The sequence below is a fragment of the Vicugna pacos genome, chromosome 18 (genome assembly GCF_048564905.1).
Source record: "Vicugna pacos chromosome 18, VicPac4, whole genome shotgun sequence".
NCBI classification, from domain to species: domain Eukaryota; kingdom Metazoa; phylum Chordata; class Mammalia; order Artiodactyla; family Camelidae; genus Vicugna; species Vicugna pacos.
In genome coordinates this window covers 24,338,041-24,350,097 of record NC_133004.1, presented here as the reverse complement: position 1 = coordinate 24,350,097, position 12,057 = coordinate 24,338,041, and the positions used below count along the sequence as shown (strand labels likewise).

Below are 12,057 nucleotides of genomic sequence, written 5' to 3'. Positions count from 1 at the left end.
GTCATTACTCCCCTCTCTGGTCCCCAGTGATGATAGGGATGGTCTTCTCCAGTCCCATCCATCTGCTCATCCGTCCGTCCATCCGTCCATCCATCCATCCTTCCATCTATCCTCCTATCCATCTATCTATATTCCCATCCTCCTGTCCTCCCATCCTCCCATCCATCCATCCATTCATCTTCCATCTATCCTCCCATCCATCCATCCATCCATCCTCCCATCCATCCACCCACCCACCCATCCATCCATCCAACAAATATAACTGAGTACCTACTATACACCACGTACTTGAGATACAATGTTAAACAAAACCAACAAGCCCACTCTTCCCCTGTAAAATTTACTTCCTAGTACAGGGAGACAAACACATGAGGTCATTCCAGATGGGTCTAGTGATGTGAAGGAAATAAACAAATTGCCTGAGTGCCCAGAGGTTGTGGCATGCATCCCTGTGGACAGAGAGTTAGAAAATCCCTCTCTGGAAGTGGAAGCCCCTGAAATGACGGGAAGGCATCACCCTTGGCAAGAACTGGGGAGAGAGGTCTTCCCAGGCGAAGGCCCTGGACGAGAAGAGTGTGTTCTCTGTGGGAAGCAGGTGCCTGTGTCGGAGCTGAGTAGGGGTAACAAGAGAAGGGTGCCAATGAGGCAGCTGGGTGGGAGAGCTCATGGTCCATGGTGGGGAGATTCGGGGCCACGGGGACTCCCCAGCTGGTTTTGGCCAGGGCGTGGCTGATCCAACTGTTTTAAGAAGATTCTTCTACTACAATGCAATGCCACCTAATTGTGAAGGTAGATGCCACTCCAATGGAGAGGAAGTCTTGGCTTGTGTTAAAGGCTCACCCTAAAATTTCACAATTAGCAACCACATTATGCTGCACTTGGTGATTGGTGTCATTTTGTCTTTAAAGAGCTAGGTACATAGTCAGAAGATATTAACTCAGTTTAGAAGTGATCAGTAACATCTGCTTAATCATGTTTAATCTCACGGTGCCCTTAGCATCCATCAGGGTTCTCTGGTGGTAAGCAACAGAGACCTTAACTAGGAAAGGAATTTGTGGAGGAGTGTTGGGGAGCTCACAGATGGGGTGGGACGAGTGGGAGCCAGCCTCAGGAGATGTCAGAAATTGGGGTTGCTTGGGTTTTGGAGGCAGGAAGTGAGGCCCCCTCAGGGCTCTGCCCACCTGCTGTACTTTCCTGTCCTTGATCCAGCTCGGAGTTTTAGCTCAGAGAATCTGATTGAGGTAGCCTGGGAAACGTTGTTGCCTCTTGGCTGGAAAGCTTGTGGGTCAGTCCTACCAAGGCTGTACATGATGGCAGGGTCGGAGCAGGGGTCGAGTCTCCTTTAGGGACACAGGATGCTCTTCCTGGAAGAAGAGGAAATGCTTGCTGGATTGTCAAACCAAAAATAGCCACTACCCCATATTCCAGTTAAAGAAACTGAGACATGGAGAGGTTAAGAATACTCACCCAAGGCCGCAGAGCTGGGAAGTGGCCAAGTGGAACCCCAGTCTGTCTGGATCCAAAGTCTGTATCCAAATCTAGGCAGAGTGGGTCTCCCGGGAACCTCCCAGACCTGGTGGGGCTGGGATGCTCACTGCCTCCTGAATGAGTCAGACTCCAGCATCTTTCTGGGGCTGCCTCTAGGACTTCGGGGTAGGGAGAAGTATCTAAAAGAGCCCTGCTGCCCTCTCGGTCTTGGCTTGTCCTCTGTTCCCTGGGCAATGAGCCCAGCTGGCCCCTTGTCGCCCCTGGTGGGGCCAGCATGTAGAGGCTTAAATGGGAGGGCCAGGAGGCACCATGTTCAGACCCTCAGCTCAGAGTTAACTCTAACTCATGGCTCTTCTTCTCTTTCTGTTCTCAGATCGGGAGGACCAGTCCATTCTCTGCACGTAAGTGAAGCTGCTTTTTCTTCTATTTTTCTGGAGTTGCGATCCAACCTATCAAAGGAAAAAGTCCTTGAGAATAGAGCTGTGTGATTCGTTGGCCATTCCATGCACCCCACCCTGCACCTGGCACAGTGTAGGTGCTCACTGAATATTTGTTGAACAGATATTCTGCGGAGGCAGGCATCTCTGGTGCCGTCTTATTCTACACTGCCTCCCTTTTTAAAACTAGCATTTATTGAGCACTTACTATGTGCCAGGCCCTGAACTAAATATTTTACAGACAGGATTGCATCTAAAGTGCATTAACAGCTCTGTGAAGGTAGATGCCACCTCCATTGGAGAGGAAGTCTTGGCTTGTATTAAACGGTCTCCCGAAAACGTCACAATTTGCAACCACATTGTGCTGCCCTTGGTGATCGGTGTCATTTTTCTTTGAAGAGCTGGGTATGTAGACAGAAGATATTAACTCAGTTTAGAATCATTCAGAGAATTTTCAATATTCAGGGAAACCCCTCATGTGGTGGAAGAACACAGGCATCCCTTGGAGATATTGTGGGCTTGGCTCCAGCCACTGCAAGGAAGCGAGTATCGCAGTCCAGTGAGTCACACGAATATTTTGGTTTCTCAGTGCATAGAAAATTTATGCTTACATCATACTGTAGTCTAGTAAGTGTGCAATAGCATTGTGTCTTAAAAAAAACAATGGACACACCTCAATTAAAAAATGCCTTATTGCTAAAAAGTGCTGTCATCTGTCCCTTCGGCAAGCTGTAATCTTTTTGCAATAGTAGCATCAAAGATCCCTGATCACAGATCACCTTGACAAACATAATAATAATGAAAAAGTTTGAAACATTGCAAGAATTACAAAAATGTGATGCAGAGACACAAAGAGAGCAAATGCCATTGGAAAAATGGCCCCAATAGACTTGCTTGACGCAGGGTTGCCACAAACCTTCAATTTGTAAAAAAAAAAAAAAAAAAAAACCACAATATCCGTGAAATGCAGTAGAGCAAAATGCAATAAAATGAGGTCTGCCTGCAGTGGACCCCCAAAGAACTCCGCCTCCTAGTCACCAGAACCTGTGAATATGTCAGGGGACGTGGCAGAGGGGAATGAAGGTTGCAGTGGCATTAAGGTTGCTAATCAGTTGGCCTTAGAATAGAGAGAGGATCCTAGATTATCCAGGTTGGCCAAGTGTAACCACAGGATCCTTACAAGCGAAAGAGGGAGGCAGAGGAGGAGTTGGAGGCGGGTGCAATATGAGAAGAATTTGACCCACCATTGCTGACTTTGAAGATGGAGGAAGCCGAACATGAGAACAGCTTCTAGAAGCTGGAAAAGGCAAGGACGTGAACTCTCCCCTAGCGCTCCCGGAAAGAAACACAGCTCAGCTGACACCTTGGTTTTAGCCTAGTATGATCCGTGTCAGACTTCTGCCCTCCAGAGCTGTAAGATCATCACTTTGTGTTGTTTTAAGCCACTAAATTTGTGTAATTTGTTACAGCAGCAATGGGAAACTAATACACCCTCCATCCTTCCTTCCTTCTTAACCCCTGTTCCTACTCCTTTCATTAGCAAACAGCTCGGCTGGTTATGGCCAACGTGAGCTGTGTGTGTCGGGGTGGTCATGGCCATTATAGGTCGGGTTCGGCACTGGGGTCTCAAACTGTGCATGTAGCTTAGGAGAAACCAGTCACCTGATCTAGTGCAGGTGAGGGGACCACCATCCACCCAATGAATGTGTTCCAGAGTGAGGAGAGAACAGACATCGGACTCTGCCCAGCCCTCCGCTGGGCTTGTTCCCCTGTGCCCTGACGGCGTGAGCATCTTGCCTCACCGAGCACGCTCCCTCTCCTGTGTCGTCCGTATTGTACACTTGGGATCCCCGCGTCTAGTTGGCATGTATACATAGAGGCTGCTTAGGAGGGATGTTGTGTACAGTCATAGGTGCACTGCTTTTAGGATGCTTTAAGGAATTTTTTCAATTTTCCCTTTCTGTGAATGTGTTGACTTACACGCGGGTGGTACCCAGCCTCCATATCAAATGTGACTCCACTTCTCTGTGGGTCTAGGTTCATCCATTGAAGTGTGGCCTCGGGGTTGTCCATCAAGCATGTCACTGAAAGGCTGTTTAGAGTGGGGTTTGTTAAAAGCCAGACTATCCAGGTTTCAATCCTGGCTCTGCTTCTTACTAGCTTGTAGCTTCAGGTATGGAATTTAACCTCTTCATGGCTCCACATCCTCACAATAAAGTAGGGAAATGGGGATGATAATAATGATACTTAATTCATAGAGTTGTTGAGAGGTTTAAATGAATACTTATGTGTATAAGGATAAGAATATGTGTGTATATATCTGTATATACACACACATACTCATTTATATATATATAATGTATACAGATATATATGTACACACATACTCATATATATGGCTAAGATATACATCTGACTAAGAACCAAGCCCTGTAAGCTAGATACTCGTATGTCATGACTAACATGTGTCCTGGCAGAGGAGAGATAAGAACCCACTGCTCAAGTCTAGTCACCTCATTTTTATAGAGGAGGAAATCAGAGAGGTTGTGAGATTTTCTCAGAGGCACACAGCAAGCTTTTGTCCACCTGGAGCTAAATTTCTCAAGGCCAGTTGGAGGGCTCAACCTCATCTGTTGGCTTCCACAGATGAGGCGGCCACAGCCCCACCGGCCCCTGTCCCGCCGTGGACTGTGGACATTGGGAGTGAGGAATGGCTGACATCTTTTGTATTTAGTGCATCGGTTTGGAGGAAATGGTTTGCAGCCCGTCCACACTGGCTTAGCCACTTATGGGGTAAGAGCTGATACCCGAGTAATGAGAGGGAGTTAGTCCCAGGGAGAATTTGGGGGAGATTCAGATCAGGGAACAGCAAGGGCAAAGGCCCTCAGGTGGGAACCACTTGTGTTTTGAGGGGCAGGGACGGTCCAAGGGGCTGGTGCACAGAAGGAAGGTAGAGGGTAGGAGGAAGTGGTTGGGGACGCTGTCATGTAGAGCCTTGCAGGCAGGGGTGAGCGTTTGGACAGGAGGTAGCACAGATCTTTCTGATCATTCAGGGAGGCCAGTGTGGCACCTGGGGACAGACACGGATGCCCTCAGAGTCTGGGAGGCCTGAGAGTCACCTGGAAACAGCGCTCCTCCCCTGCACCCCGGCTTGGGTTGCTTGGACTCAGCAGCAGGAGATGCAAGTGTCGGGTGGTTCTCCTGTCCAGGGGAGGCGACTCAGGCCAACAGATGCCTTCCGTCATTCTCCCCTGGGGCCAGCACTGACTCTTGGAAAACCGCAGGCTTCCCAGGGGTCTGTCTTGTGTGCTTCACCATGGCCCGTGTCTGCTCCCAACCAGGCCTGCTGCTTCGACCCCACCTCCTCTTATCCCTTCCACCTTGTTTCTAAAAAAGAAGAAATACTTTCTGGCAAAGGCCCGCAGGATTTTTAAAGGTGTTTTTGATAACAGAGCACAATGTCGAAGGGGTGCAGTAACCTCAGGAGAGCAGCAGCTGCAGTTTGCTGGCGAGGTCATGGAGGCACAGATCTTGGTTTGCTTTCCCGCATTGCTGCATGCTAGCTGTCTGTTCTTGGGCAAGTTGGTTAAGCCTCCAAGCCTCAGTCTCCTTATCTGTAGAATGGGGATATTGGTCGTACCCATCTCCCAGGGTTGTTGGGAGAATTGAAGGAGCCACGTAAGGGGGAACTGAACACAGCATTGGCACAGGAGGGGTACCTGTAATAATCTCCGAGGCTTCTGACCCGTCGGTGCAGGCCCTGTGGTAGGAAAACTTCTGAGGCTACCTGGTGGCTACAGGGCTTAATGAGAAGCCCCCACCCCAGTCTTGGCTCCAGAGCGGCCTGGGCTGGGAGTAAGCCCACCCTGGGATCAGGGTCCTCAAACTGTTTGCCGACTCTCCTGGCTGAGGAATTAAAGTGATGGGGGCATTTAGGTCCCTTTCGCTCCTAAGCGATGCTGTGACAGCACTTGGAAGCCCTAGCAAGGTGACACAAGGACATTTTGGTTCCAGGAAAGACCAGGTTTTCATTTTGGAGGTGTTTGATGTCCGAGACAGAAAAGGACAGAGTCCTGGTCTCAGCTCTGCCATATTCTCCTGAGATGCCCTACAGAAAGCCACTTATGCTTTCCGAGCCTCAGTTTCTTCATCTATAAAATGGACAACTGCACCTACCTCACAGGGAAGTTGTGAGGAATGAATGAGTGAATTCATAAAAAGCACTTAGCACGGTGCCTGATGATGTGTTAATGCTCAGTGAACATAGTTGCTATAAGTTATATTTGAAACTTCCTCTCAGCCCTCAGCCATGCTAACTGAAACCAAGGAAGAAAGTATGGGGTAGCAATGCGTAGTAGCTATTAATACTGGCTTCTGTTAAACTATGATTATTTTACCTTAATGCATTTTTAGGCATGGCCAGTGAATCTACAGCTGGCTGTTTAGAGGTAATCATTTTATCCCCAGACCAAGATCTACACATGCAAATGCCCAGAAGAACCTGGCAGGTAATAGAAAGAAGTGAAGTAGGACAGGAGTGGCAATAGGGAATGGTGGAGACTGTGGCAAATTGGGAAGTACACATCCATTTAAGGGAGCAGCTGTGATTCTGTCACAGACAACTTATCCCATGGGAGAATGTTGACCCAGTGTTACTAGAGTTGCTTGGGTTTGTCCCTCCCCAACAGAAGCCAGAACTCTGGATTTCATAAATGCAATGATTGCATTCTCCTTGGTTTTTCTACCCAGCAATATATCTTAAAGTGCATTCTGTCTGATCATATATAGATCAATGTCCCTCCTTGTAGTGGCTGGAAATGCTGTATTTTATTTAACCAACTCCTGTTGATCAAAATGTTGTGGTTTTCACACTTAAAAAAGTATGTAACTATACATAAAGATATAAATATGTACACATGCGCAATTGAACATCATTATTCACTGATTTAATATTTGCAAATTTACCTACTGGTAAAATTTATTTGTAACCCCTCATTGAATACTCATGGGGCTTTCGTGGTCATTTTGGGCCATGTACAGTGCTAAAATCTGGGTCACCAGACACACATGTTTTCAGCTGGGAGGGAACAAGCTGACATTCAACCTTCTTGTTTTAGCTTGGACTGTAGATAAGTGTCCTCTTTGTGGTCTATTTAGTGCCACGCTTTTTGCATTTCTTGTAGCTTTTTTTGTTTGTTTGTTTAGTGATTCCACTGTTTAAAATGGCCCTGAAGCATAGTGCAGAAGTGCTATCTAGCTTTCCTAAGCACAGCTGTCTCGGATGCGCCTCACGGAGAAAATACACGTATTAGATAAGCTTCCCTCAGACCTGAGTTTCATTGCTGTCGTTCATGAGTTCAGTGCTACTGAATCAACAATATATATTAATTCAAGTGTCATTAAACAGAAATACACGTAAAACAAAGTGATTCTACTGTGATTGGCTGATGAAAATGTTGGGACCAGAAGCTGGAAGGAACCTATCCGTGTATTGCCCCCAGGAGCAATGATGGTTCAGTGATCACTAATTCAGTGTCTGCAGCGACTTTACAGAACATAACCACTGTGAGCAAGAGTGACTGTGTGTGTGTGTGTGTGTATCACACACATATACACACACAAACGTATATATTTTTAACCTCTAACTGATATTTAGCATTTCCTTCCATTAAAAACAATGTCTATACATCAATCAAAAAAAAAAGAAAAAAAGTTAACAAATCCCGTTATTCACAGACTTACTGACAGTATTAACGGACAGTAACAGTAACCACTTTGTTTCTAGACTTTTGTGACGGCAACTTTCCCTGCACGTTTAGAGTTGTGAATGACAGGTTCTGAGTTCAGGTGCTAAGGAATTCTAATTGCCATATCTTGAAAACGGAGTCTCTTATCTGCTTTTCAGAAGTGTTTTCTAACTTTTTCTCCCAAATATTTTTTACAGCAAACTCCATAAGGTCAGGAGGACAGATTCTGGCAGCAAATACTTACTTTGTGCCAACTGGCACCAGGCAGGTGCTAGGCCTGGGAGTCCTGGTGGTGAACCAGATAAATAGGAATTTCAGGTGGCGATGGGTGCTGGGAAGACAATGAAATGCAGAGAGAAGGTCTGTGAAAATCGTAGTAAGTTTGGGGCTGAGATATATATACACACACATATACATAGAAAACTGGGAAACACTAAAATAAGGAAATTATTAATTCTAGGGGAATTAAATATTAATTCTAGGGGAATTTTATGGGAAATCAACATTTGATGCTCAAGGATGATCCGGAATGAGTGATATAGTGCTGTTTAGGTGTGTGGATATAAATGCTAATACAATCTGACGACTTGGGTTTCCTAGTCTTTTCTGGTGTCCAGGGGCCGCCGACATTCCTTGACTTATGGCCTTTCTCTCCATCTTCAAAGCCAGCATTGTAGCATCTTCTAATCTCTATCTCTGCCCCCCAAACCCACCTCCCTCTTATAAGGACTCTTGTGATTGTACTGGGTCCCCAGGATGATCCCAGATAATTATCCCATCTCTGGATCTTTACTTTAAAAAGTCTCTTTTCCCCTATAAGGCGTTCACTGATTCCCGAGATTAGGATGTGGGCATCTTTAGGGGGTGACGCATGAGATCAGAGAGAGGTGGGTGGGGTCTTCTAGGCCCTGCGGAGGAGTTTGAACTTTAATCTAAAACGGACAGGAAAGCGCTGAAACATTTCAGCCAGAGGTTGGCAAACTCTGACCCAAGGGCCAAACTTGTCTATTGTTTTTTTTATTGTCACATAGCCACACCCATGTGTTTACACATTTGCTTTTGTGCTGTAAAGGCAGAGCTGAGTAGTTAGGACACAGAATTCAAAACCCACCAAGCCTAAAATATTTACTATCTTTCCCTTTACAGAAATGGTTTGCTGACTCCTGGCTTAAACAATGGAAAAATGTTACATTTTAGTGATAGTATGAATATTGAAGATACTGATATAAACAGAATATATGAGCATTAGGGGAGAAATGGTTGTAAAAGTAACAGTAGCTAACATTTTTGTGTACCTGGCATTGTTCTAAGTGTTTTATATATCCACTCACTTAATCCTCATAGCAATCATAGAAGTGCTTTTATTATACCCACTTTATGGATAAGGAAACTAAGGTACAGAAGTAGTTAAATGACTTGCCCATGGTCGTATACGGGTAACTGGCAGAGCAGGGATTTGAACTCAGTCTGGCCTTGAAGCCCATTAGTACTGTTCTGCTGATTGATGCTGCTGGGGGCAAAGGCACTGCTTTTGCCTGAGGAGTTGGAGGTAGTATTCAAAATAGAGGCAGCGCTTAACTGGGCTTTGCTGGATGAATAGGAGTTGGACAGTACAAATGCCAGAGGACTTTGCTGGCTTCAGCGGTAGGAATCACATGAGGACTGAACAACCCTGAGATTCAGAGACAGTTTGACTTGGCTACCAAGGGTAGACCACAGGCTGAAATGGACTTGGAAGTGGTATTCAACCCTAGGAGCCAGGACCAGCTAAATGATTTGTAAAATTATGCAAAATGAAAATGCTGAACCTCTTGTACAAAGATTATGAAGAATTCCAAGGTAGCAGTATCAGAGCATTAAATCAAGCACAAGGCCCTCCCACAGGCCACACCCACGAAGTTCACCCTGCTGGGGGCTGCGGGACTAAGCAGCCAATGGGTAGCTCCTTCCAGGCTCTGGGGCTGTACTAATTAGAAGGACTTGGCAGTGGGATAATTACAAGGTCAGGAGGCCATATATGGTCATGAGTCCAGCTCTTTCCCTTGTATGAGGGAGCTGGGCACCAAGCCCCTAAGAAACAGGACAGAGGTTTAAGGTGCTCAGACCAGGAAGACATCTTCATCCCCAGAGTCTGGGGGTCAGAAACGCAAAGATATTAATTTTCTGAAGCAGCCCTGGGCACATCAATCTGCAGACACCCATGATCCTGGAGCTTGGGTTGTTTTCTTTGGCTGAACATCCCAGGACAATTTATTTTTATCAATAAAGCTTGGAAACAGTTGGGCCAAGCAGCCACGGGAGGAGAAGCAGATTCCCAGAGTTTGCGTCCCACTTCCCCGCCCTTGCAAAATGGTCGTGCCTGTGTCTCTGCGGTGAAAGGGAGGATGTGAGAGAGGCAGAAGGCAGAGGTAGAAAGTGAGGAAATCACTGTGGGAAAGGAGAGGGGCTGTGGGGACTCAGGGACGTTGTGTGCACTGCTGTCCTACTGTTGGCTTGGACCTGAATGGGCCAGCTACGTAGATGATTTCCCATACTCAGATTCTCTCTTCTTGCTCTGAGCAGAACCTGGCCTCTTCAGTTTGGGGTAATGTCTAGCAAGTGTTTAGATATTAGCCTGATTGAAGTAATTCATACGAAGGTGTGATTGACCAAGTGGCTTGGTTCATTGGTGCCTGGTCACATTTTCAAAAAGCCTATTAAGGCAAGTGAAGACTCCCAGTATACATGCAAGAAGTCTTCGATGGAGTGGGGTCAGACTTTGCTCTGTCTTTTCTGTATTCCATCCCTTTTCTCACTTTTAAAAATAAAAGGGCAATGGGCAGATCATGGGCTGTGGCATTAAGCAGACTCACGTTCAAACCTCACTCCTCCATTTCCTATCTGTGTGATAGAGGAGCAGTTGTGACCTAGAACACTTTACTTCAACTTCTCTGAGCCTCAGTTTCTCCATGTGGGTAATGGGGATAATGAATGGGTCCTTCATTAGTTTGTTGGATTAAATGAAAAGATTTGTAAGCCCAATAGCCTGGAGTAGCCCTTCAACATGTATCATTTCCTTTTCCCCATTCCCTTTCTCTGGCCTTAGAAAGCAAGTTCCTAGAGGCTTGGGCCTGTGCCATGGAAGGACGCGGCAAAATGTCGTAGAGTCCTGATTGCATTGGAACCAGAGACCTGGTTTTAATGCTGAGTGTGCCCTTGCCTCACTGTGTGACCCAGGGCAAGTTGCTTACCCACTCTGGGCCAAACTTCCTCTTCGTAATAACATGAAAGTGTTATGTGCTACCTTCCGGATTGAGGGAGGGGAGGTAAAGGAGATCATACATGTGAAACAACTAGCACAGGGCTTCTGCTCCCTTTGAAAAGTCAGTTCTCTCCTTAAAATTAAAAAAAAATTATTTTTGGACTCAAATTTCCCCCCTCAAGAAAATGAGGATAATGCCTCCACGGCTCCCATTTCATAAAGTGCTTCTGAGGACACGTGAAATAATGTGACCAGTGGGAATAAGGACCATTAGGAAGAGGGAGAGGACAGTGTTAGCATCATCGTGAGATGCAGTGAGACATTTCAGCCTTCTTGGAGATCAGACACCGTTTCTGGATGGATTGGGCCTAGCAATTCAGGGCACATGTTCCTTTTCCTTCCTCCCTGCCTTCTTTCTTACTCTCTTTCTCTCTCTTGCTTTCTTTCTTCCTTCCATGAGCCAAGTTATTAATGGGCCCTTGGGAGAGCAAATTAATTTCTTTATTTCCTAATTAGGAAAAAGGGCAAGCTCTGCACTCGCACTGGTGGCACGGGTTCAGCGTGGAGAACCTTGAACCGACCTCGGGGTGGACACATTCAGACTTTGAAAAAATTATTGCATTTCAGAAAATTCAGTGAGCTCAGCAAATGAGAGTCTAGGCAAAGGAAAGAAAAAACAAACAAAAACAAGCAAAAAGAAAATTAGAGGGGAGGACAAGAAGGGCGGAAAGATTTGGTTGAGGTCATCTTTCCTTTCACTAAAAATAGTGGGAGTTAGAGGCAGTGACTGGAACCCTTGGATAAAGCAAGTCCACCAAAATATCTCCAGTGGCCAAGAGAGGTAGCTGGTTCAAGAAGGCTGTTTTGGTTAAAAAAAAAAAATCCACCGCTTATATTCTAGGAGTACTTTTTTGATAAGACAAACTATGCCCTACTGATCTAAACTTACCAGTCATTTACACTTTAGCATGAATTACTTCAATCAGGTTTACCCTTTGACACTTGACAAGATCATTAGCTAGCCAGCTGGCAATTAGTGTGGGGTTCTTCAGAGGATAAAGGGCTTATGTCTGCTCAGTGGCTGATGGGATAATCAGTCCTTCTCCTCCTCCTTTTCCTTCCTCTTTTTTGTAAAGGGGATCTT

General features: G+C 45.9%; 1 protein-coding gene across 2 annotated transcripts in view; it reads left to right on the top strand.

Moving 5' to 3' along the window:
• The window catches only part of MYH11 (myosin heavy chain 11), a 106,191-nt gene that overhangs the window by 38,755 nt on the left and 55,379 nt on the right, over positions 1-12,057 (top strand). For both annotated transcript variants that reach the window (XM_006212088.4, XM_015245943.3), the window contains exon 4: positions 1,862-1,889. In XM_006212088.4, coding sequence (XP_006212150.1) covers positions 1,862-1,889 — 28 coding nt within the window. The remainder of the gene's footprint in view (positions 1-1,861; positions 1,890-12,057) is intronic.